Below are 26,736 nucleotides of genomic sequence, written 5' to 3' on the forward strand. Positions count from 1 at the left end.
GATTTACGCTTTAAAATTAAAATCAAACTAATTTGTCTCGTAAAGGGGAACCACGTCACTTTTTATATGTATATCATTTCAGAATCAGAATCAGAATCCGAATCATCTTTATTTGCCAAGTATGTCCAAAACACACAAGGAATTTGTCTCCGGTAGTTGGAGCCGCTCTAGTACAACAGACAGTCAATTTACAGAACACTTTGGAGACAAAGACATTGACAAAAAACAACAACAAACAACAATTGTGCAAAAAGATGCAGAGTCCTCAGTTCGAATGGCTAATATCGCAATAGTCCGGTGCAATGACCATTGTGCAAAGGGCACTGAGACAAATAAATAGGGAAAGTGCTGCGAAACCTTTTTATCAGTCTCGTAATCTGAAGGTTGCTACATTTTATAGTTTTTAGTTCTAGATGACAGAGGCTTACTTAAACTCAGAACACACACAAAACACAACCAAGAGCGCAATTTTATAGACTATTTAATGACATTTACAAGGGATCTAGAGGGAAAAACACAAAGGGGTCTAACTAAAGAAAGAAAATAACACCAATAATGGTGAAAGAAAGAAAATAGGCGTATGAAAAGGGAAATAGAAGATCGTGTGTTGGACTAAAGTTGAAAGTGTGAGCGTTTAATGCATCCGGTGTGGATGGGAGAGAGAGAGAGAGCGAGAGAGGACAAAGTGGAGATTTTGTCCGAAGCTAGTAACTTCCCCAATATTATTAGGCACTAATATCGTTCAGTCTGGCAAACACTTACAGTGTCTACTCACAAACGTACATCAGCTGGTCTCTGGGAGTGGTCTCTCTGGGTGGGGAGTAGGTAGGGTTGGTTAAAGACAAAGATGCACAAAAATGAAACAAAAAGTCTCCATCCCCAAGGCCCGCGGTTACCGAGCCACATGCCCGAACAAAGAAAGGAGAGGGGTGGCGGAGGCCAGCGAGGTTAGCCAAAAAAAAAAAAAAAAAACACCAGCGCCAAGAAGGCGGGAGTCAGGAGTTAAATACCCCGGGGGCGTGTCGAAGATGACCGAGGACCAGACAAGGCCACACCCATCAGCTTGAATCTAGTCTACCACTTTGTCCATAAAATGAGTTTAAAATTATACATTAATATAAAATACAGATTTCGAGGGGCCCTGCTAATTACTTTAGGGTCCAGTGGGCGTCTTCTTGTGGTAGTCTCAAGGCAGGGCGGCTTGGAAGAATGCAGTTTATGTTAGATAAATTGTAGAAGTTATCATTTATTTGCTTAGCTTGCATTAGTATAATGGACAATTTTAGATGTCTCGCGTTCAAAAAGAAGACTCAGCATCATCCGATGGAAGGGCGCCTGGACCAAGGACGTGATCGGATGTGGTCGGGTCGTGACAGGTGTTGGTTCAATATTATGTGTTGTGTCTTATTACTTAGAATACTATGTCTGGGAAAAACCCTCTTATTATCAAATATTTTGTGTTGTGTCTTATTGCTTAGAACATTATGATTTGTAAATCCCTCCTATTTCAAATAAAAGCAGGAGCGAGGGGGGGGAGGATTGTTTAGAGCGTGTTGAGAGACTGTGATCTGAACAATCTCCCATACGCCCTCCTCATGAGAAAAAGAAACCAGCGTCTTCATTCCTTTTGTGTCTATTATAATGTTGGGTAAGATAAATCCAACAGTTTATCAAGGTGGGGGGGAGGTACTGGCAACTGGGTCAGAGTCACTACCTCACCTTGCATGAAGTTGTGAGAAATTACATTTTGTAAGGAAACACAACATGGAGAACAGTATAACTGAACAAATGTCATGACATCTGCGTACTTAAATCTTTCCGTTGCATTTCCATTACTAAGGACTGCATTGATGTTGTCATCATAGGTTTGTTTTAGAATATATGGAGATTGGTGTTACACTTACAGTTACACTTAGATCCATGTTATCCTTTTATGTTCTAAATGTACAGTGTACTTCTTCATACTGGCTGTTTGTTGTCGTACTAGAGTGGCTCCAACTACCGAAGACAAATTCCTTGTGTCTTGTAACATAATTGTCCAATAAAGCTCATTCTGATCTGCAACAGTAAAAAGAAACAAGACATGAGAGCCAAACTACCTTCATAGAAATCTTTCAACTATTGGGTAAGAGACATTTCCAGAAGCCATAACACCATTAGTGCCAACATGTTGGTATATGCAAGAAGTGGCGGCAACAAATGTTATCGAGGTTGAGTCAACATTTATTATTTATTTAGCATGGATGTTTTTATATGGTCTGCATCCATGGGGCCCATCCAGGCACAGCCCAGAGAGATAATGTAGGTAACCCTTCCCATTGGCTCACCACCTGTGGGAGGGGCTATTGGGGTCAGGTGCAGTGTGAGCTCTGCATCACCTATCTGGGAAGGAAAGAGCCTGAGCTGGTATGCGGGGTCGGCTCTGTGCCTGTATGTTGGGGTTCACCCCGGTAGACGACAGAGAAGACTACCTCCACCTACGGGTTGGGGGATGTGTGTCCTGACTGTTGTTTGTACCTATGCACCGAACAGCAGCTGAGAGTAGGGGAGACTTGGGTACAGTGAGACATTCCTCACATATGCTCCTCTGTAGGCAAGACGCAAGACGTGATGACGTAAAATGAACACATTCCCCATTAACATTCCTCACAATTGAAATTATCAGAATGTATTCAGGACAAAGGGCAGTGAAAATATGATTGTTTATAAAAAAATAAAATATCGTGTCTCACTTTACCCCAGGTTTAAGGTAAATTGAGACAGACCAGGGAAATCAAGGGGAAACTCACCCACTTATTTTTTCTACTTTAAAACTAATCAATTATTTTTTCAAATACTTGAAAATCACTGAACAATATAGATCAACCAACAACCTAATTCAAAAGGTTTTACTCAACATTCAAATGACAGATACAACCATTTAAATTTGAACATTTGAACTGAAGGTCAGAACAAAGGACCGTTAAGAGCCAGTCAGTACACACTCCGGGGCTCCGAACATAGGACCATCAGAACCAACTTGAACAGCCTGAGACTCAGAAAAGGACTACCGAGATAAGACCTAGGGCTACCCCTCATTCCACTCCTAGAGGTTACAGGGAGATGAAGAGTTGCTCCCTCTGGTTCCTCCTGGCCTTTTAGGTTGAAGTAACTTCTTCACCAGATCTCTTTTAAAAGGTGCCATATTTTACCAAACCAACTTTTTCTAGTATTTGGAATGTAACATTGGCTCTATGTTGCCTCAGTAAACATGTAAAATATGTATTAAAATCGTCCCCACACTACTGAGTTCCAGACGTTTTTGTGCCGAGAGGCCTGAAATGAGGCCATTCGAATTTCTCCAGCTTATCTACGTCACTAACGAAGATATCTGCCCTCCCTCTCTGCTACCCAGCCAGCGCTGTCGACATAAACACGTGTGCTCTCACAAGTGGGTCTTCTATACGGAGGAAACCAAGAAAAGGAAAGGGTGTGGACGAACCGGATACAAAACTAGATCAAACGGAAGTAGCTGTCAGAGGGGCCTTTTCCGGTGACACGTATAACAAAACCAAGGTGTTTTTTTAAATGAAATTGACACTTTTATACTAAGTCCAGAGTGTCACTCTATGGGACCTTTAAGATGGGTCACAGCACTATCATCACCAATGCAAAAAGTTGGGATAAAGTTTATTGACATATATTGGCACAAAAATAAAGGTTTTCACACGAGTAAATAAAAAGGGATCCAAAAGCAAAAGAAGGCAAACCCAAATGAATTAAAATACTCACATTGCACTGCATACTCTTCTAACAGGGGCAGTAATGTTTCATGTTGTCATCTTGTATTTAAAAAAACTAAAACAAAAAACAAACAGTCCTGACTCCTTCATACTCCCAACAGCTGGGTGTAGCTGAATTGTTGGAAGGAACAAGTTTTGGTTCCGAGCATCCGTTGATGTAGCCTTACAGAACAAGTCAATCACTTATAGGCAACAATATCAGGTACACTTGACACAATTTAATGAGAGCCAATGCAAAAGCTCTAATATTCTTCCCCTCTCCTAAATACTTTTTTACCCCACTATAGCTTAGTGGGGTAAAAAAGTATTTAGTCAGCCACCAATTGTGCAAGTTCTCGCACTTAAAAAGATGAGAGAGGCCTATAATTTTCATCATAGGTATACCTCACCTATGAGAGACAAAATGAGAAAAATAATATTCAGAAAATGACATTGTCTTATTTTTTTAAATAATTTATTAGCAAATTAGGGTGGAAAATAAGTATTTGGTCACCTACAAACAACCAAGATTTCAGGCTCTCACAGACCTGTAACGTCTTCTTTTAGAGGCTCCTCTGTCTTCCACTCGTTACCAGTATTAATGGCACCTGTTTGAACTCACCAGTACAAAAGACACCTGTCCACAACCGCCAACAGTCACAAGCCAAACTCCACTATGGCCAAGACCAAAGGGCTGTCAAAGGACAGGAATCTGCAATAGGTAAGCAGCTCGGTGTGAAGAAATCAACTGTGGGAGCAATCATTAGAAAATGGAAGACATACAAAACCACTGATAATCTCCCTCGATCTGGGACTCCGTGCAAAATCTCACCCCGTGGGGTCAAAATGATCCCAAGAACGGTGAGCAAAAATTCCAGAACCACACGGTCCCCACCGAGTGAATGACCTGCAGAGAGCTGGGACCAAAGTAGCAAAGGCTACCATCAGTAACACTACGCCGCCAGGGACTCAAATCCTGCAGTGCTAGATGTGTCCCCCTGCTTAAGCCAGTACAGGCCAGGCCTGTATGAAGTTTCCGAGAGAGAATTTGGATGATCCAGAAGAGGATTGGGAGATTGTCACATGGTCAGATGAAACCAAAATATAGCTTTTTGGTAAAAACTCAACTTGTTGTGTTTAGAGGAGAAAGAATGCTGAGCTGGATCCAAAGAACACAATACCTACTGTGAAGCATGGGGGTGGAAACATCATGCTTTGGGGCTGTTTTTCTGCAAAGGGAGCAGGACGACTGATCCGTATAAAGGAAATAATGAATGGGGCCATGTATCGTGAGATTTTGAGAGAAAACCTCCTTCCATCAGTAAGGGCATTGAAGATGAAACATAGCTAGGTCTTTCAGAACGATAATGATCCCAAACACACTGCCCGGCAACGAAGAAGTGGCTTCGTAAGCCAGTCTCCAGATCTCAACCCCAAAGAAAATCTTTGGAGGGAGTTGAAAGTCTGTGTTCCCCAGCGACAGTCCCAAAACATCACTGCTCTAGAGGAGATCTGCATGGAGGAATGGGCCAAAGTACCAGCAACAGTGTGTGAAAAGCTTGTGAAGACTTACAGAAAACGTTTCACTTCATTGCCAACAAAGCATATACAACAAAGTATTGAGATGACCTTTTGTTACTGACCACTTATTTTCCACCATAATTTGCAAATAAATTCTTTAGAAATCAGTGTGATGTGTGTGTGAAAATGTGATTTTCTGGATATTTGTTTTCTCTACTTTTGTCTCTCATAGGTGAGGTATACCTATGATGAAAATTACAGGCCTCTCTCATCTTTTAAGTGGGAGAACATGCGCAATTGGTGGCTGACTAAATACTTTTTTGCCCCACTGTAAATAATAGGGCTGTAACGATACACCAATGTCACAATTCGATACGCATCATGATTTTTTACCCTTGGTTCGATACACGATTTGATTTGGAGCGATTACAATGGCAAAAACTGGGATATTTATTTAGAATACTTACAGCAGCTGAAATAAGTATTTAACACATCACAATCTTTCTCATTAAATATATTTCCAAAGGTGCTATTGACATGAAAATTTAACCAGATGGTGGGAACAACCCAAGGAATCCATACATACAAATAAAGTAGAACAAATACGCTAAAAAATTAAGTTGTGTGTAATAATGTGAAATGACAGGGAAAATTATTGAACACACCAACTGGTATTTATTTAATACTATACTATATTAATACTAATATTTTATTTAATAATGCAATGACAGCTTCAAGGCTTTTTTCGGATTTTGAGTTTGAGTTCTTTTCGTATATTTTCGATTGGATTCAAGTGAGGTGATCTGCTAGGTCATTCTCACAGCTTTATTTTTGTTCTTTGAAACCAATTGAGAGTTTCCTTGGCAGTATGTTTTGGATCATTATCCTGCTGAAATGTCTAACCTCGTTTGATTTTCATCATCCTCGTCGATGGCAGCAGATTTTTGTCAAGAATGTCTCGGTACATTTGCCCATTCATCCTTCCTTCAATGTGAAGTTTACCAGTACCATTTGCTGAAAAGCAGCCCCACAACATCATGTTGTCACCTCCGAACTTCACTGTTGGTATGGTGTTTTTAGGGTGATGTGAAGTGCCATTTCTCCTCCAAACGTGGTTTGCATTTAGGTATCCAAATAGTTCAAGTTTGCTTTCATCAGACCAGACTATATTCTCCCAGTATTTACCTGGCTTGCCCAAATGTTGATCAGCAAACTTTAAATGAGCTTTGACATGCTTTTTTTCCAACAATGGGTAATGAGCCTGTATACAGGCCATGGCGGCGGAGTACATTACTCACTGTTTTCCAACAGTACCTGCTAATTGCAGGTCTTTTTGAAGCTCTCCACAGGTGGTCCTTGGCTCTTGGACAACTTTTCTGATTAATCCTTTCATTCCTGTCAGAAATCTTGCGAGGAGCACCTGATCGAGGCAAATTTATGGTGGTATGATTGGCTTTCCACTTACGTATTAGGGCCCCAACCGTGCTCACTGAAACGTTCAGAAGCTTAGATATGCGCCTGTAACCAATGCCATCGTTATGTTTTGCAACAATTACTTTGCAATGGCCTTGACACAGCTCTCTCCTCTTATCTACAGTGGCCTGGAAGTACAAAACAATATAACAAATTGTGAAACACTTTCACATTTCAGAAAGGAAATTTTAAAAAGCAGAAACACATTTACATTTCAGAAAATAAATTTAAAAAAGCAGAAACGCTTTTACATTACAGAAAAAACACTAACAAAAGCAGACACACTTTTGCAAAAGACGAAACAAATTGCAATTGAGACAAAGCGGAAAGGGAACGTCCCATATTACAGATTGACCTGTAAAATTCCAACATGCATTCTTAGAAACCCCATGGCCTTCCTCGGCAAGAGCTGCCCCGCTTCAACATGATTGGCTCCTGCATCACGGAAAGAGTAGGCTATGCAGATGTAACGAGATGTCCATACCAAATATGTATCAGATTTGTACAAAATTTAAAACAAACAAGTTTATTATGGTTAGGTTTAGGACTAGGGTATGTGTGCTACCTAAGAGCAAGGACTAGGGTTGTTCTACTGGGATACAGCAGCCAATCATAGTGCAGCAGCGCATGTCCTGGAGCCAATAATATTCGAGCAGGGCATGTCCTTCCAGGAAAATGCGTGGGATTCCTAATAATGTTGGAAATTCCCTTTCCGGTTTGTCTCAATTGTAATTTGTTTCGTCTTTTGTAAAAGTGTTTGTGCTTTTGTTAATGTGTTTTCTGAAATATACAAGTGTTTCGGTATTTGTCAATTTGTTTTCTGAAATGTAAAAGTGTTTGTGCTTTTGTTAATGTTTTCAGAAATGTAAACGTGTTTTGTTTTTTGTTAATTTGTTTTCTGAAATGTAAATGTGTTTTACAATTTGTTATATTGTTTTGCACTTCCAGGCCACCGTACTCACACCTTGGCAGACCTTTTTGTAGGCCATCAATTAGGATTGAACCAGCTGATATTCATTTGCACTGACAAGGGACTGGTTTGCTGATTGATTATTTATAGATTTTAGGTGTTGTCTTGGCTTTCCAAGCCTTTTTGCACCTCCCTTTCTTAATGTGTTTAATACTTTTCCCCTGTGCCATTTCACATTTTTACATACAACTTAATTTCGGATCTTATTTGTTCTACTTGGTTTGTATATATGTATGGATTACCTGGGTTGTTCCCAACATCTGGTGAAATTTTCAGGTCAATAGCACCTTTGGAAGTATATTTAGTGAGAAAAATGGTGATGTATTAAATACATATTTCAGCCGCTGTAGCTTCACGATTGTAAAGAAATTGAAAAAACAAAGTATCTGAGACGTCCGTTCTGGGCTGTAAACCAGAAACTAAATAAAAAAGTTAAAAAAAACAAAAAACTTTTCACTTACTGTCTCCCTCTGGCCAGGAGTCACCACACTGCACGCCCAGTCTCTCTGGTTAACAGTGTACACAAAGCATCTCACATCCAGGCACTTCCACAGAATAGAATTAGCAATGTTTGAGCATTGTTCATGGTCACGAACAAACAAGCGTGATTGACTTGCTGATTTTCCACTGCCATAGCCAACTTCCAGTATTTCTGCTACACAGCCGAGCTTACATTTGATTACATTAACTTAAAAAAATAAAATAAAAATTTATATTGTATCGTCAGAGGAATTTTCAGCATGCCTATTGGCATTGTAAATAGTTGTAGGAATGCTGTGTTCTTGTTAGTGTTAATTTTTCGCTAATAATGTTATCCATCCATCCATTTTCTGTTAATTAGCTCCTAATAGTGTTAATAGACTGTGGGTTCATTTTCCTTCTTTCCACAGTTGTTGTTTGTTAACTGTTTTTATAATTACTTGGCATCATAAGTGAGATTGCCATCGCAAGCTATGACTTGCCTCATTGTCACTCACTTGGACAGCTTAGTGGCCAATGTCTGTAATGATAGGGTGAGCTAAAACTAAAGTAACTGATCGTGGCATCAATAGGCACAGTGTTGAAAGGGTTTCTGTATTTGAGAACCGTGATTTTCTGTGTAGATACACAGTCCTGAGGACCCGGGTTCAAATCCGGCCTCGCCTCTTTGGAGTTTGAATGTTCTCCCTGCGCCTGCGTGGGTTTTCTCTGGGTTCACCGCTTTCTTCCCACATTCCAAAAACATGTATGGTAGGATAATTGACGACTCTAAATTGCCTGTAAGTGTGAATGTAAGTATGAATGTTTGTTTGTCTATGTGTGCCCTGAGATTGGCTGGTGACCAGTTCAGGGTGCACCCCGCCTCTCGCCCAGAGTCAGCGGGATAGGCTCCACCACGGCCGCAACCCTTGTGAGGATAAGTGGTTCGGAAAATGGATGGATGGGTGGATACAAAATCGTTACAGCCCTACTAAATAAGGAAAAACCCCTTAGTATGATGTAAAGTAGTGCTATACCACTGTAAGCCAGAACCACTATACGACACATATTCAATGTGTACTTCTTTCACAGTGCCTTTTAAAAGTGTGACTTTCTTATACGTGTAGAATTGTTCAAAAAAGCTCCATTGGATCTCATTAGATTGTGGCCAATTAGTGTATATACAATTTACCTTGCTTTACTAAAAAGCAAACTTGTTGCGGATGATCTCTCCTCCTTCCACCTCCATCTGCTCGTAAAGCCACTTCCTGTCACAGCGGCACTCAAATCCACATTTGCGTGAGCTGCAATCGGAGCAGGGGTAGAAGCAACCCATGCAGTCCACATCCAAACAGTCACACATGTCCTTGCCATTGCACAATAGTCGACCTTTGCTGTCGTAAACTCTGCTCTTGCCCCCAAGGCTCTGCCTGTATGAGACACAGGAAAGACAAAAACCGGATTTTATTATACAGCCGCTTTATTGCTCTTTTTAACTTAAGTACTATTACTTTAGTTAGAACAACTCTTTCAACTATACAATGCATTGTCATGCAATTATCTAATAAGATAAAAACTTGATTTTAAAGCTTGCAGCCAAGTTGTTGTTTCCGAATTGTCTACTTTTTCTACCATTATCAACTTTCTATTTATCAACAGAGGTGGGTAGGAATGCGCTAGATTTACTCCGTTAAATTTACTCAAGTAACATTTTGGATAAATTGTACTTGTCAGAGTAGTTTTAGTGAAGCATACATTTTACTTTTACTTGAGTATTTATGTTAAGAAGAAAGGGTACTTTTACTCCGTTACAATAATCTACCTGCTAATCTAAGGCCCTATGCATGTGTTGATATTTTATTCCCCCACTTAAAAACTGAAATGATGGCAGGTGTGTGTGGAACCCCATTGAAAATGAGTTTGAATGTGATCTGTTACTGCTGAACACAGTCACATGCCAGTTATAAGAGGGAGTGCATCCTTGTGCAACCAGATTTATTTTTATTTATCCATCCATCCATTTGCTGAGCCACTTCTCACTAGGGTCGCGGCCATGCCGGAGCCTATCCCAGCTATCATCGGGTAGGAGGCGGGGTACACCCTGAACTGGTTGCCAGCCAATCTATTTTTATTTATTTTAGCTACAATTTATTTAACCAGGTAAAAGACCAGTTAAAACAGAACATCTCTTTTGCAATGGTGACCTGGCCCAAAAGGCAGCAAGTTAAACGTAAAGTCCAAGTCAATCACATTTAAGTCTATTTCAGTTGTTTATTTTCACCTCCCCTCTCAAAAAACAAAACAAAAATAAATCAGTTGAGTCGTACAAACTCTAGGTCACATTGATAGTGGAAAAAGTTTTAAAATTATTTTTCTTGGTCAATATTCTTTTACTACACAAAAACCTGGCATTTAAACAGGGGTGTGTATACTTTTTATATCCAATGCACCCTTGTTCCTGTTTTTGTAATCTGCCTGGTGAGCCTGCAGTGTTGTGCTGTTTTAAAAGTGGAAACAACATACAACCCCAATTCCAATGAAGTTGGGACGTTGTGTTAAACATAAATAAAAACAGAACACAATGATTTGCAAATCATGTTCAACCTATAGTTAATTGAATACACTACAAATGTTCAAACCGTTAATTTTTTTTGTTTTTAGCAAATAATCATTAACTTAGAATTTTATGGGTGCAACACGTTCCAAAAAAGCTGGGACAGGTGGCAAAAAAGTTGAGGAATGCTCATCAAACACCTGTTTGGAACGTCACACAGGTGAACAGGCTAATTGGGAACAGGTGGGTGCCATGATTGGGTAGAAAAGGAGCTTCCCTGTATTGCTCAGTCATTCACAAGCAAAGATGGGGCGAGGTTCACCTCTTTGTGAACAAGTGCATGAGAAAATAGTCGAACAGTTTAAGGACAATGTTCCTCAACGTACAATTGCAAGGAATTTAGGGATTTCATCATCTACGGTCCATAATACCATCAAATGTTTCAGAGAATATGGAGAAATCACTGCATGTAAGGGGCAAGGCTGAAAAACAACATTGAATGCCCGTGACCTTCGATTCCTGAGGCGGCATTGCATCAAAAACCAACATCAATGTGTAAATGATATCACCACATGGGCTCAGGAACACTTCAGAAAACCAATGTCAGTAAACACAGTTCGGCGCTACATCCGTAAGTGCAACTTGAAACTCTACTATGAAAAGCAAAAGCCAACACACAGAAACGCCGCCGGCTTCTGTGGGCCCGAGCTCATCTAAGATGGACTGATGCAAAGTGGAAAAGTGTTCTGTGGTCCGACGAGTCCACATTTCAAATTGTTTTTGGAAATTGTGGACGTCGTGTCCTCCGGGCCAAAGAGGAAAACAACCATCCGGACTGTTATGGACGCAAAGTTCAAAAGCCAGCATCTGTGATGGTCTGGGGCTGTGTTAGTGCCAATGGCATGGGTAATTTACACATCTGTGAAGGTACCATTAATGCTGAAAGGTACATACAGGTTTTGGAGAAACATATGCTGCCATCCAAGCAACGTCTTTTTCATGGACGCCCCTGCTTATTTCAGCAAGACAATGCCAAACCACATTCTGCACGTGTTACAACAGCGTGGCTTCGTAGTAAAAGAGTGCGGGTACTAGACTGGCCTGCCTGCAGTCCAGACCTGTCTCCCATTGAAAATGTGTGGCGCATTATGAAGCGTAAAATACGACAACGGAGACCCCGGACTGTTGAACAGGTGAAGCTGTACATCAAGCAAGAATGAGAAAGAATTCCACCTACAAAGCTTCAACAATTAGTGTCCTCAGTTCCCAAACGTTTATTGAATGTTGTTAAAAGAAAATGTGATGTAACGCAGTGGTAAACATGACCCTGTCCCAGCTTTTTTGGAACGTGTTGCAGCCATAAAATTCTAAGTTAATGATTATTTGCGTAAAACAATAAAGTTTATCAGTTTGAAAATTAAATATCTTGTCTTTGTAGTGTATTCAATTAAATATAGGTTGAACATGATTTGCAAATCATTGTCTTGTTTTTGTTTAACACAATGTCCCAACTTCATTCGAATTGGGGTTGTAGTATAGGACCTTTTTTTTTTTAGCTGAATTTGTCTGTTATTTTACTGAGATTTTATTTTATAAAGATTTTATTATGTTTTAGAATAAGTGATATTGTTCAGCAATATCTGAATTTGCACAATTATTTTGTTATTTATATTTGATATGACATTCATACTCTGTTTTAAAAAAATAAAGCACATTCAACACTTGAGTGATTTTTTAGAGTAGTTTCTCACTCTTAAGTAATTATTTGGAGGACTGTTTTTTACTTTTACTTGAGTGAACTTATTTTAAAGTAGCGGTACTCTTACTTGAGTTGAGTACAATATTTGGCTACTCTACCCACTTCTGTTTTTAAATACAACAACTTTGAATCAGCCTTACCTTTTTTGCGTTATAGTGTAAGAGACTAAACAGTATTATGTCATCCATGTCTGTATCGTCTGTTTCATTCTGTCTCAAATGGAGTTACTCCAACATATTCTTATACTTTGCTATGCTAACTTGAGTTAAATAGAATCCTGTACATGTTCCCCACTCAACAGACAGAAACTGCACAAAAGTGGAAACAATAAATTGAGCCTTTGAATTGCTCCAAAACATTCATCCATCATTTTTTAGTACCGCTTATCCTCACTAGGGTCGCGGGCGTGCTGGAGCCTATCCCAGCTGAATCTGGGCGAGAGGCGGGGTACACTTTGAACTGGTTGCCAGCCAATCGCAGGGCACATATAAACAAACAACCATCTGCACTCACATTCACACCTACAGCAATTAACCTAACATCCAGGAAACTGGAGTACCCAAGGAAAACCCACACAGGCGAGGCCGTATTTGAGCCCAGGTCCTCAGAACTGTGAGGCAGATGTGCTAACCAGTCGGTCACCGTGCCGCTCTGCTCCAAAATATGCAAACATTCATTTTAGGTTTGGTTATTTCATACTTTACAGACAGTGGAGATCAAACAGCATGAACACTTTGGTAATTGTTCTATTATCACAAAAAAAGAGTGTTTCTTTAATTAACTTCTTTAATTAGTTAACTTGTGACTCGGGTGTCCGTAACAAAGGTTAAAATGTTTATATTTGCATGACATCAAAGTCGAACAGAATGCCAGCACTTCCGTTCAACCTTCAAGGTTCCGCTGCATATGTTCAATGGGTAAAAAAACAAAACAAAAAAACATTTAGCCAGTACAATAAACAGTATTTAGCATCAATTGTACATCTAAAAAAACAACAATGAAAACAAAAACAAAAAAAAACGTTACATTTCCAACAACAGCAAGATTGGAACATTTTAATCGGATGACTTAAGATCATGGTGTAAAATATTATTTAATCCCTGGAGAAGAATGACCACTTTTATGTCAATTTAACTTAAAGGTTCCATATTTTACCAAACCAACGTTTTCTAGTATTTGGGATGTAATATTGGCTCTATGTTGCCTCGGTAAACCTTTGAAATATGAATTAAAATAGTCTAAACATTCCTGAGTTCCAGATGTTTTTCTGCCGAGAGGCCCGAAATCAGATCATTCGAATTTCTCCAGCTTATCTACGTCACTACCGAAGCGCTCCACCTACCTCTCAGCTCCCAACCCAGCGCTGTCAACATAACAAATGTGTTCTCTCACAAGTGGGTCTTCTACACGGAGGCAACCAATCAGCGGAAAGAGGGCGGTCTTAGCCAAATATGGACAAAGCGGATACAAAAATGGATCAAACAGAAGTAGCTGTCAGAGGGGCCTTTTCTGGACACCCATATGAAACAACCAAGGTGTTTTTTTGCGTGTATTTTTTAAAAAAATTTTAATGAAATTGACACCAAGTCCATGTTGGAGAATCGCTCTATGGAGGTTTAAATAGCCAAAATATGGGACCTTTAACTACATTGTATTGGCGAAAATACATGGGAAAAGGTTTTAACAAAAAGGTTTATATTTATTTATGAGAATTGTATATAAACACTGTATTAGCAATAGTTCCATCAGCTACACCTTCTGGGTCTCACCTGTCAGACAGTTGTTTTCCACCACGGCCACCTCGTCCACCCTGGAACAAAAATAAGAAGCATTAAGCATTTTTACTACAGTTAATAATGAAGAAAAAGACTTAAAAAGTGGACTTAAGAACTTTACCACACATCCCACACTCCTGTTCACAAGGCACAACATGCCTTGATTTTCTGCACAGGCTTTTAAGAGAGCCAACCGCTTCCAAAGCTGCTTGCTGCACCACAAGGAGCATTGTAATAAATTGCATGACAGCCTGATGGCGCACCTAACCATATGCCCAAACCACCTCGTCTGCCTTCTCTTGATGCAAAGGAGCAGCGGTTTTACACTGAGCCCCTTCCAGATGAACGAGCTTCTCACCCTATCGCTAAGGAAGAAAGAGTACAAAAGTTGCACCACTTAAAATAAAAACTGCCCCGTCAGGTTTTGAAAACTAACTCTTCTGTTTCTGCTGTAGGTCTAGGTCCATATGGGACAGATTCTAGCAATCTGCCAGTTAGTGACCTCTGGCATAGAGAGAACTGTGTTAATTTCTCATGCATAATGCGAACCAAAGTATAATACGCACCCCCAAAGTAAAACATTCTGGAAAACCCTTCTACCTATGTATAATGCATTTTTACAATGTATGATTTTGCTTGTAACCATATGATCAAAACGAAGTATTATCTGTGTTTTGTTATCATCCATCCATCCATTTTCTTTACCACTTCTCCTCACTAGGGTCGGAGCCTATCCCAGCTATCTTCGGGCGGGAGACGGGGTACACCCTGAACCAGTCGCCAGCCAATCGCAGGGCAATTACAAACAAATAACCATTCGCACTCCCATTCACACCTACGGGCAATTTAGAGTCGTCAATTAACCTACCATGCATGTTTTTGGGATGTGGGAGGAAACCGGAGTGCCCGGAGAAAACCCACACAGGCACGGGGAGAACATGCAAACTCCACACAGGCGGGGCCAGGATTTTGAACCCCCGGACCCCAGAACTGTGAGGCAAACGTGCCGGCTGTATTTTGTTAGTTTTTTTCAAAAGATTATTCTGAAGTTAAGCACTTTATTTGAACATGTAATACTTTCTTTTTATTTACTTGCTCTTATTTTGAAATACACAGCCCTACTTTTATTTAGTAAATGAGAAAACACACAGTTGAGCTCAAATGTTTGATTACCCAGGCAGACTTTGTAAGAGGGGTACAATTCTTCAAAGAAAACATTTAATTTTATTTTAATGGGATTCAAATTAAACTGTCAAACATATCAGAAAAGCACGATAATTAAAACATAACCATAAAGAACTTAATGATGGCTGTTGTTCAGTCATCAGTTGTCTTTAAAAAAACAATATTTCACAAATTCTGCCAGGGTATGTAAACTTATGAGCACAACTGTACAGATATGCAGTCATATGTATCCCTGTCATATTGGAATGAAAGTGCATGCTACACCTTTCTCATAACCTCGATGTGGCGGTGGCATTTTGAATTAACGCGTACAGCTTTTTCATAACCTCTAGATGGCAGTATACATTTATAAAACTAACGTTTTTTACATTTTCCCCTATACCTATGTATAATGCGCACTATTGACGTTTGACAATTTTTGGGGGGACAAAATGGGCATTACACACGAGAAATTACGGTAGATGGCACCAACAAAAAAAATTGAAAAACTTACTCTTGAGCTGCCTCTTTTTTCTCTACGTACACTGGAAACCTCTCTCGCTTTGTCCCTCTCTGCTTGTGGTCCCATGTAATTTGTTATGCTGCTATCCTTGGGTAGTGGCATCGTTGCTCGTTTTCGTAGTTCAATCTATCAAACATTTTAAAGAGGGCATTCAATTCACCGTAACGGACGAGGATGACTTCTTTGAACATTGAAAGTGAGGAAGCAACATATAGAACTTAAACCTTTGAAAAGTCTTGCCCAGTAGGGAACACGGTCGGCACGGCATCCTCCCTCAGAAACTGTTTCCCATTGTAGTCCCTGAAGCAATCAGGCGAAAAATGCTCTGAGCACAGGCAGGTGTTGGCAGTCGGGATGAAGTTTCTCAACCCCAGATTCTGAACCCATTTGGCGGAAAGTGAAGGTTTGCTGAGTGGGAACCTGGCAGAATGGAAGTTGAATAGGTGGCTTTAAGAATAGTGTACCATGAGGGATTGTGATTCAATAGATTGTATTTACCTTAATCGGGGGGGTGGGAGGTGGATGAAGCTAACCCATGCATCTAACATGATGTAAAAATATTTCTATCATTTCATGAGCTTTATGGTGACATGTTTACCGTTGATAACTGTTGCTACAAAACAGAAACTGTTTGTCTACATGAAACAGTTACCTTAGCATATTTATTTATTTCTATCACATACAATTAGCCTCAATATAAGATAAATAGGAAGATAGGACATACTTTACTGACAAAGCTGTCAGTTACATTCATGAACAAATTTTTTTATTTTTTTTTAATGTATTTGTACTTGAGTAACACCTTAACATTCCTCTGACAGTAGAGCTATGCTCCTGTTTTGCAGGAAGACGTTCACATTCATTGACATAACAGTTGATTACCAAATTAAAAACAAATGTGACAAAAAAGTACATATGTACTGTAGTTGTTATTGTATACACTGTATAGCTGAGACGTTGATATGACAACAGGGACTAATGTTAGCTTTGGTATGGCTACGTAGTTGTGCCCTCTCAGGTGGAGTCAATTAAATCTGACTAGCAAACGAGTTATGGTCATAGTGATTAGCACTGGGGCACTCCAAGATTGTGTCCTCTCTCCGCTGCTCTTGTCTCTCTATACGAACGACTGCACCTCAGCGCACGCGGCTGTCAAACTCCTGAAGTTTGCAGATGACACCACTGTCATCGGCCTCATCAAGGACGGTGACGAGTCTGCATATCGACAGGAAGTGGAGCGGCTGGAGCTGTGGTGCGACCGACACAACCTGGAGCTGAACACGCTCAAGACTGTAGAGATGATCGTGGACTTCAGGAGGCATCCTTCGCCACAACTGCCCCTCATGTTGTCCAGTTGCCTTTTGTCAACCGTCGAGACCTTCAAGTTCCTGGGAATTACAGTCTCTCAGAACCTGAAGTGGGCGACCAACATAAACTCTGTCCAGAAAAAGGCCCAGCAGAGGATGTACTTCCTGCGGCTTCTGAGGAAGCACGGCCTGCCACAGGAGCTGCTGAGGCAGTTCTACACAGCGGTCATCGAATCAGTCCTGTGTTCTTCCATCACAGCCTGGTTTGGTGCTGCTACAAAAAAGGACTAACTCCGACTGCAATGGACAATCAAAACTGCTGAAAGGATTGTCCGTACCCCCCTACCCACCATTGATGACTTGCATGCTGCCAGAACTAAGACAAGAGCGTGCAAAATCCTCTCGGACCCTCCACATCCCGGTCACCAGCTCTTCCAGCTCCTTCCCTCAGGTAGGCGCTACCGATCAATGCAAACTAGTACTCGCAGACATTCCAACAGCTTCTTCCCTCTTGCAATCAACTTCTTAAACACCTAACCTACAATTCCATTACAACATACTGGCGATTTTTTTGACTTGAGTTTGTTGTCACATTTCTGTGGGGCCAATTATACATTATTCGTGCACTCACTGTAGTAGTTTCGCCACACTGCACTATTTGCATATCTGTTGTTGACCAATACTGGCCACTCATGCCAGAGTAGCGTCTGCTCCATTTGCACACTGATTGAGGAGTATCTGCAACATTTGCACAATCAACATTGTACCAGATTATTGCACTACTCGCTTGAAGTCTCTGCACCCTTTGCACAATGGTCACTGCACCGGACTATTGCAATATTAGTCTTTCGAACTGCCCTAAGTGCTAGAGGTCTCTGCATCTTTTTGCACAATTTTCAAAAAAAAAATAAAGTTTTTTTTTTTTTACCGGCATTACCAGATAACTAGCAACCCTTTATTGCTCAGTGACTGTTTTTTTGTCAATGTCTTTATGTCACAAAAGTGTTCTCTGTCAATTGACTGTCTGTTGTCGTACTAGAGCAGCTCCAACTACCGGAGAAAAATTCCTTGTGTGTTTTTTGGACATACTTGGCAAATAAAGAGGATTCTGATTCTGATTATGTGAAAAGATACCAATATTCGTCGTTATATCGCACAAGCAAAGCTAACATTTCGCTGTGCCAGATTTCGGAGGCGTGGATTTGGAGGAGTTCCACCAAAATCGCATTTGCTCACATTGTTTGCTCAAGGTGATCCTAGCTCTTTTCAGATTACGTTGTTGGGAAATCCCTTTACCACCTCGGTTTTTTAAATTTTCGTGTGACATTTTCTGTGATTCTGATAAAGATGAAACATTTTTCTCCATTTCGGCCAAATCACACGTTCATAGGATTCGGCCACGAAAGAAAACTTTATGGACGTGATTCACTGTTAGTTGTCTTGTTTACGTTGAAGTTTGAAGTAAATTCTGACATGCGCTTGCTCTCAGTTTAACCCAGAAAATGAGATTGAGGCATTGAAAAAAAATCGTAAAATGGCCTGTTTAAACATCATTTTCAACTAATAATACTATCATATGGCCATTTTTCTACCAATGAGTCAAGGTTTTGGTCACAAATTTCGTAATGATTTTTGAGAAAGAACACTTAGGCCGATTCGCGACATAAAAAGTGGCATAAAATCCTTAATCCTTATCCGATTCTTACAAACTAGGGCTCATTTTATTGGTGCATAATTACTCTATCCTACGATAGTCTATTTTAATATATATGTATTTGAAATTTAATTAGAATTTGAAAATTGTAGTGACATACCTAAAACAAGGTGTGCGTTATTACCTCTATAAAATCGGACAAACTTACCGATAAAACCGTATTTCCGACCCCTTTACAAACTTATTGTTGCAGCCCGTTGACGCACAAGTGACGGGCATGGTGTCGTGTACACCCAAAACGAGGCAAAAGAAAAGACAAGGTTTGTGCATAGACTTTTGTTGTGAGGTCCCCGAGTGACGCGGTTGCAATGTTGGTTTCTTCCGGTTTCCGCCAGCGAATAAACGTGTGAACCACGCAACAGTGTCCTCTAGAGGCGACTTTACTTGTCGACCATCAGTTATAATAACGGACCTGCATACAACATATGTCGGCGACTGTTACTTGTACTGTACTTTTCCTTTCCAATGCCAACACAAAGTAGTACTGTTGACACTTACACTTAGTTAGCCTCCATTTGGGATCATCGCATAAAATAAGAATTCGAATATTTCTCACTCAAAGCAAAAATGATCCGGTAAGTACGGAATATACTGTATAATTGTGGACTTGGTTTGGATGTCTGAAGTAATCAGACATCAAAACATATATGTTATGTTATATATGTAAAATCGAATTTGTTATATATATATATGTTATGTTATATATATATATATATATATATAACAAATTCGATTTTAATGATGATTATGGGTTTCACAGGGCGAATTGTTTATGAACACAATGCAGCTACCAGCTGATTACTTCAGACATATATATATATATATATATATATATCACTTGTGGAGTGAATCTATGTAATTTTTCAGTTTTTGAATTGAACAAGTCAAATCAATTACGATATTCAAATATTTTAAGACAAGAGTGGTTTTCATACGAACATGTGCGTGTTGTGTAATTTGCAGCCATGTGCTGCTACGTTGTTTTGCATGAATATGAATGAGTTTTGTTCACTTCCTGTGTCGACTGTGGGCCTCAACTGCATCATATGATGTAACTACGATGCTAGCTAGCATGCTAACTCGCTAGCTTCGGTTGTCAAAGCCGCTGTCAGTAGACACAAACGCACGGTGTAACATCTCTAAAAGTGGCGACAGTCTCGCAAACTATCAGGCAAGTTCACAAATCTCCACTTTTATCGCGTCCTTCGTCGCTTTAGGAGCACGAAGTTAGCCCAGTTGAACTTGTTACGAGGGAGTTCATTTCCGAATGCTGGTCGCTAACGTACAGATATTGGCTTTGTTTAGATGACCCGTCCAAAAAAAAATCTCGCTTGAGTTGTGTATCCCATTTAGAGAAATTACCGAGCATTTTAAGACCACTGTCACAATTCGTCACAACTCCTTTGACTATTATTATATTTGTCAGCATCAATTTGCTCTAGTATAAAGCTAACGCCTCACCTGTGTTTTACTTATTGTTCACCTACACTGCTTAACTTCTGCAATTTCGCTGTTCGTTGTTAACACGAGGTCAAACTCAATTCAACAGGTTTTATAAGCATGCAATGGAAATGGCTAGCACCCAAAACACGTACAACTTGTTTAGAGTTTGTCAGTAAACTACTGTAACTAAGGCCTACGCAATCTACTATTGCATCTGCTGTTATTATATCTACGCAATTGCGAAATAACGATAATGTTCCAAACATAGCAATATTATTTAAGTGGTTATAGTATATCTTTTACATGAACTCGAACTTATAACTCCAGTACAATTTAGCGACAGTCTTGTCTTCAATTGTAGCTACAAAGCTTTAGTCTTTTTAGTTTGGTGCTATAAAGTGTTGCACCTGCTGAGCTAAATGATATATATGGAAGCACGTCTACGAAAAAAAAGAGACGTATTATTTTTTCCTGAAACTTATAATTTCTCATACGGGAAAATACAATGTTGATTCTCAAATATTCAGGCACGACAAAGCCTTGTATCCAGGTGAAATTGTCTCAAATGGAAGAAAAAAGATACATTGGTCTAAAATAATTCAAACGTTGCCAGTTCACTGTCAAATGCACCAGCTTTGCTTGTCGTTCAGGAAATTTTTGTGTACAAACATTTCAAAAGGATGTAGAAGTATTTGGAGTTTGACTTTATACACCACCACAATATATTAGAGTAAAAAGTTAGTGTGACCATTCAGCTGTAATTCAAGATTTTCTGTTTTAACAAAAAATAATACCTCCATTTCCATGGCCTCAAAATGATTAAGACAATTGGGTCGCCAGAGGTTTAATGGCCAGCTTTGAGTTAATATGATTGTCCAAATACTGCACTGTACTTCTGGACTGAACTGTCAGTGCAGCAATATTTATTTTGTGCTTATTTGTGTTCCTACCAGTTTATCACTGTGTCATAAATCCCTAAAACGGCTATGTTCATTCATTTAGATAATGAGCACATCCCTAAATATTTGAAGTTATTTTGTTTGTTACTCAAGCCCTGGTTCCCAGTCAGAAGAAGTGAAAACGTGAAAGGGTGTGGAACAAAGTGATGTACTTCTTCTTCCAGGCCTGTTTGTGGGAACTTTGACTCCTTTGTAGACAGCTCCTTGTGAAAGCCCTGACTCTTTGCTTTCACACCAAGATGTTGCTGAGTATGTTTGTCCTCTTTTGCTTCATCAAAGGGTGTGACACCTGAAACCATAAAAAGAAATGCGTATTTTTCTGTTTGCGTACTTTCTTCACTGACTCATCAGCAGTTCTGGACCATACACAAAATTCCCAAGAAAAAATTATTCTCGCAGTTAATGTAAAACAGTGGTTATTTAAGTTATGTATTTCAGAATTACAGTGGAACCTCCAAAACTGAACATGAACTCTTTCGTGATGCTGGTTGACCTCCGATTTGTTCAGATTTAAGTGTTACGAAATGCCAAATACATGCAGTAAATTCTTTAATGTTGGCCGAAATTCAGTCTTCATGCATTATGACAGCTTGCTGTCCAAATGGTCTCCACCACCTAAAGTGTATATATCCTGCAAACTTTGGTTAAACTCTTTATTAGCTTTCAGCTGTTTAACTTTTGAGGATCCGCAGTATGCTATTTCAAAGGTTAAGTACTGGAACTGGCAATGCTGAAAGGATATGAGTGTTTGTAAACAGGTGGTTATTTAACCACTGTCTGCCACCATTTACTCATTTATTGCTCAGAGCACAACTGACTGAAAATGTCATCTGACATTTTTGACATGATCTACAGGTATTTGCCAAAAGATTTGTATATCGAGGGAAAGTCCATTTATTTCAATAATTTGTTTCTAAAAGTGAAACTTGCTATATTAGTTCACCACACACACAGTGAAATATTTCAAGCCTTTATTTGTTTCAATTTTGATGATTATGGCAGAAAGACAAAAAAAATAAACAAATCCAGTATTTCCCAAAATAAGAATATTTCATGTGACCAACAAAAAAGGATCTTAAACACAGAAATGTTGGCCTTCTGAAAAGTATTCAAGTAATATGTCCTCAGTACTTTGTTGTGCATCCTTTTGCATTAATTACAGCACCACGGCGGCGTGGCATGGAGGAGATCAGCCTTTGGCACAGTTCAGGTGTTATTGTAGCCCCAGTTGCTTTGATTTTGGCCTTCAGATCGTCTGCATTTCGGGGTTTCTGTTCCCTCATCTTCCTCTTGACAATCCATCCATCCATTTTCTGAGCCGCTTATCCTCACAAGGGTCGCGGGAGTGCTGGAGCCTATCCCAGCTATCATCGGGCAGGAGGCGGGGTACACCCTGAACTGGTCTCCAGCCAATCGCAGGGCACATAGAAACAAACAACCATTCGCACTCACATTCACACCTACAGGAAATTTTGAGTCTTCAATTAACCTACCATGCATGTTTTTGGGATGTGGGAGGAAAGCGGAGTGCCCGGAGAAACCCACCCAGGCACGGGGAGAACATGCAAACGTCACACAGGCGGGGCCGGGAATTGAACCCCAGCCCTCAGAACTGTGAGGCAGACGCTCTAACCAGTCGTCCACCGTGCCGCCCCCTCTTGACAATACCCCTTAAAGTTTACTACTGTTATTCCATGGCTATTAAACTAGGTATTGGTAATTTTGGCTTTGTGAGCAGGTTCCAAATCCTGCTGGAAAATAAAATCAATGTCTCCAAAAAGCTCGTCAACAGCGGGAGGCATGAATTGCTCTAAAATTTCCTGGTAGACAGCTGCGTTTGACTGTGGACTCGATAAAAGACAGTGGACCCACACCAGCAAATGACATGGCTGCCCAAACCATTACTGACTGAGGAAACTTCACACTGGATTTTAAGCAGCTTGACTTTTGTGCTTCTCCAGTTTTCCTCCAGACTCTGGAACCTTGATTTCCAAATGAAATGCAAAATTTACTTTCATCTGAAAAGAGGACTTGGGACCACTGGGCAACATACCAGTACTTTTTCCTCCTTAGCCCAGCACAGACACTTCTGACATTGTTTTTTGGTTCGGGAGTGGCTTGACACATGGAATTCTACAGCTGTAGCCCATGTCATGCAGACATCTTTATGTGGTGGTTTTTGACACACTGACACCAGCCTTGGTCCACTCCTTTATGAGCCTCCCCCAAATTACTGAATCACCGTTGCTTGACAATCCTCTCAAGACTGCGGTGTCCCTGTCACCTCTGCACCTTTTCTGGCCACATTTTCCCCTTCCTCTTAACACGCTTTTAATGTACTTTGATACAGCACTCTGTGAGCATCCAGCTTCTTTGCAATTTATGTTTGAGCCCTTTTCTCCTTGTTGAGGGTGTCAATGATGGTTTTTTGCACAACCGTCAAGTCAGCAGTCTTCCCCATGATTCTGAAGCCTACTAAGCCAGACTGAGACCATTTAAAGGCTGAGGAAAACCTCTGCAGGTGTTTTGTGTTAATTAGCTCAGAAGATTGTAACACAGGCAGCTGACAATGTTGATTTTTGTCATAATATTCTAATTTTGTGAAATACTGGATTTCTTTATTTTTTTGTCTTCCTGCCATAATCATCAAAATTGAAACAAATAAAAACTGATCTGAAAATGCAGAAATCACTTTGAATAAAACATCACAACTGCGATAATATCCTTTGAACTCAACTGTCAGTTAAACATGTCAAGGTGTGACTTGGTTTAATATTTACAGTTGCTTCAAGGAAGCACACAAACACAACAATTACCCCCTCCCCCCCCCCCAAAAAAAACTGGCAATGGACGGTGGACACCACTGGATCAGATATATTGCGTAAATCTTTGAAACTAACAAATTGTTTGTGGTTGTAGTGACTACAGGAGGCCACAATGAGTTGTGTGTCCTCACACATAATAATTAGCCAGTATGTCACACACTGTATTTGACAGTTAATACAATCGGCCTTTTGTTTAATTATTTTCTTTTAAATGTCTAATTCCCAGGACTCTATGAAAACAAAAGGTGACTGACCGATAAGATGCAGTGGACATTGGACTTGAACAGAAAAATCAGGGTGGGGATGACATGAGGTCACTAGGAGTAGAAAGCTTTTATAAGCAAAATCAGCAAGTTTTTCCCAATAAACTCACTATATTGGTATCAAGTAAAACATTTTCAAATGTATCACATCCAAATGAGGTTGGTTGTTTTGTGAGTGAACATTGTTGAACATGTTATGAGCGAAAGTGTTTCAGACAGGTGAGCGTTGTTTTCGTGTGCTGATGGAACACATTTGGGAGAGAGGGGGATCGGGGGGTGCTCATCATTTGTTGTCTGCTATGTTGTGTGTCTTTGTAAAATAGGCTGCTCAAACAGGAACGGACTGGAGCACTGCTGGATATTGAAGAGCCATGTAAGTGACCACTTGTGACCTCTTGTGTTCCCTCCCCTTTTTCTTACCCTCTGTTTTCCCTCATGTCTCCCACAGAGCTTTGTAGGAAGGAAAGAACTCATCTTCCCCTCTTCTCTTATCAAGTCAGCAAACTTGGGTCTAATAAGTCACAGAGTATTGGCCCCTTCAAGCCTCATCAGTCAAGCAAGTCCCCCATTGATTGGCACAATGATATCGACAGACTGAGGCCATGATGGACTTGGATGCTTGAGGCGATAAATAAGATTTCAGCATCAGAGGTAAGCTCAGTCTAGTCAATGTGGCAATCGAAGCAAAAGATGCCCTGATCTGTCAAAATGTCATGTTTTCCCAGTGTACATATTTTTTTTCTATTTTTAGTCATGATAAACATAGTTTGATGTTTTGTCGAGACTTTTCTCTTGATAGTGTTAAAAGTCATGTCCAAGTAGTGGTACAATTGTATGCTTTATGAACAAAGATGCACAGTTGGCATACTTTGCTTTAAGCATGGTTGAAGAGGTATTCTGCTTGCTTTGACTTGTCAAATGTGTTGCCATGTATAATGTGTATGGTAATAGAAAATGAAAAAAATAAAACCAGCTTCATGTTATGCACACAGTTCAGAGGTTTTGACAGCCAGACATGTTCTGTGGGGAATTCTAACGTGACCTATTGCTTAAGTTTTGTTTAGCTCTGTGAGTACAAATGACAAAACAAGCATCTAGTCCGCACAGACAGAACACATCACTGCTTGCGAATCATGTGGGGCTTGTTTGTTGCAAAATATTTTTTTTTACATCATAGACAGTGTCCCATGAATGACTAAATCACCCAAGTATGGATTTTTAATTCACCAAAAGATACTTCTTCATTCCTCCAAGTAAGACTGTCTACGTGCTCATTTTTGTAATGTTTCTATTATTTTACTATTATTTTATTTACTGATTGGTTTGCATGTTAAAAACTTTGCCTTAATAGGGTCACTTTTAGAAGTGACACATTGAGCTGAGCTTTCAAGAAGGCTTTTCAGTGGCTTTTCTAATAAACTTAAAAGTCGCACACAGATATAGTGTCTTTATACTCTAATACTAATACAATTTATACGTTTACATTGTATACTTTAAGACCATTTTCTTTAAAGCTTTGTTCAGAATAGCAAAGATCATGTCTGGGTCTGCTGATAGTTTCCTGAATGCATCTATAAGTGTCACATGACAAACTTTCATTTCTGCTTTTCAACATGCCTTTTTATAATAGTGGTCAAGGATTATTTCAATTTGGGTTGTGGTTAAGAGCTTTCTTTGAACGATTAATGCCTTGTATCACTGCTATAATACTGTGCCGCATGCCCTCACACATTATATCCACAGTCCCATCAGGTTGGAATTCTCTCCACATTGATCTAATTAGCATTGGAGTGTTGTTTATCACCATTCATATTCTATTCTATCAATTTATCCCTTCCTTGATAAGGAGATTTACCTACCAGTTGATACCACTTAGGAAAGGCATTTGACACATTTCCTTGATTGATCAATCAGGAAAGATATTCCAACTGCAGCATGCTAATTTTATGAAGTCCGATGCAAATTAAGCAATAAAAGTTTAAATTTTCTAGTACAAAATGTCACTCTTTTTTAAAATGTAGCATTATATGTGGGATATCCTTAAGAACATTTACATTTATTGCTATTCCATGACATTTGTGCACACAGACCAGATGGGTGTGAATTACCTGCACCTTGTGATGGTTTCTGCCATGTTGTGAAATCCATTATGATGCCATCATTTCAGTATCAGTGTTGGGATTAATTCTTTAGTCAATCTCAAAGTGTGATACGAGTACCATGAGTGGTACGTGGGTTCCCTCTCGTGGTACGTGAAGGAATCAAT

The 26,736-nt window shown here is 39.8% G+C and overlaps 2 protein-coding genes across 3 annotated transcripts in view; one reads left to right on the top strand and one right to left on the bottom strand.

Annotated features, from left to right (window-relative positions):
• Positions 1-90: 90 nt before the first annotated feature.
• On the bottom strand, positions 91-19,310 carry arl14ep (ADP-ribosylation factor-like 14 effector protein). 2 transcript variants are annotated; one of them, XM_061761623.1, is made up of 7 exons: positions 19,129-19,310; positions 16,184-16,379; positions 15,951-16,085; positions 14,267-14,307; positions 9,574-9,614; positions 9,377-9,488; positions 91-3,944 (listed from the first exon to the last, which is right to left on the bottom strand). In XM_061761623.1, the coding sequence occupies exons 1-7, from the start codon at positions 19,248-19,250 to the stop codon at positions 3,869-3,871; spliced, it is 723 nt and encodes a 240-aa protein (XP_061617607.1). In that variant the 5' UTR covers positions 19,251-19,310; the 3' UTR covers positions 91-3,868. The 2 variants fall into 2 exon arrangements, with proteins under 2 accessions (XP_061617607.1, XP_061617596.1); XM_061761612.1 differs by having other exon boundaries at positions 3,653-3,944; positions 9,377-9,614; positions 19,129-19,308.
• A 53-nt stretch (positions 19,311-19,363) lies between these two features.
• nr1h3 (nuclear receptor subfamily 1, group H, member 3) overlaps positions 19,364-26,736 on the top strand; it is a 29,274-nt gene continuing 21,901 nt past the window's right edge. The window contains exons 1-3 of the mRNA XM_061761957.1: positions 19,364-19,555; positions 24,794-24,843; positions 24,919-25,121. The gene's annotated coding sequence lies outside the window, so the exon portion shown is untranslated. The remainder of the gene's footprint in view (positions 19,556-24,793; positions 24,844-24,918; positions 25,122-26,736) is intronic.

This window comes from Phyllopteryx taeniolatus, chromosome 2 (assembly GCF_024500385.1).
Source record: "Phyllopteryx taeniolatus isolate TA_2022b chromosome 2, UOR_Ptae_1.2, whole genome shotgun sequence".
Classification (NCBI taxonomy): Eukaryota; Metazoa; Chordata; class Actinopteri; order Syngnathiformes; family Syngnathidae; genus Phyllopteryx; species Phyllopteryx taeniolatus.

What these genes read in the sequence shown, in the direction of transcription:
- arl14ep (XM_061761623.1), bottom strand. Translation starts at nt 19,250, where the DNA reads ATGCACAAACCTTGTCTTTTCTTTTGCCTCGTTTTGGGTGTACACGAC. An exon ending in TCGGAAATACGGTTTTATCG is followed by an intron (nt 16,380 to 19,128) that starts GTAAGTTTGTCC and finishes CCATTCTGCCAG; the next exon opens with GTTCCCACTCAGCAAACCTT. An exon ending in AAAAAAGAGGCAGCTCAAGA is followed by an intron (nt 14,308 to 15,950) that starts GTAAGTTTTTCA and finishes TTTTTGTTCCAG; the next exon opens with GGTGGACGAGGTGGCCGTGG.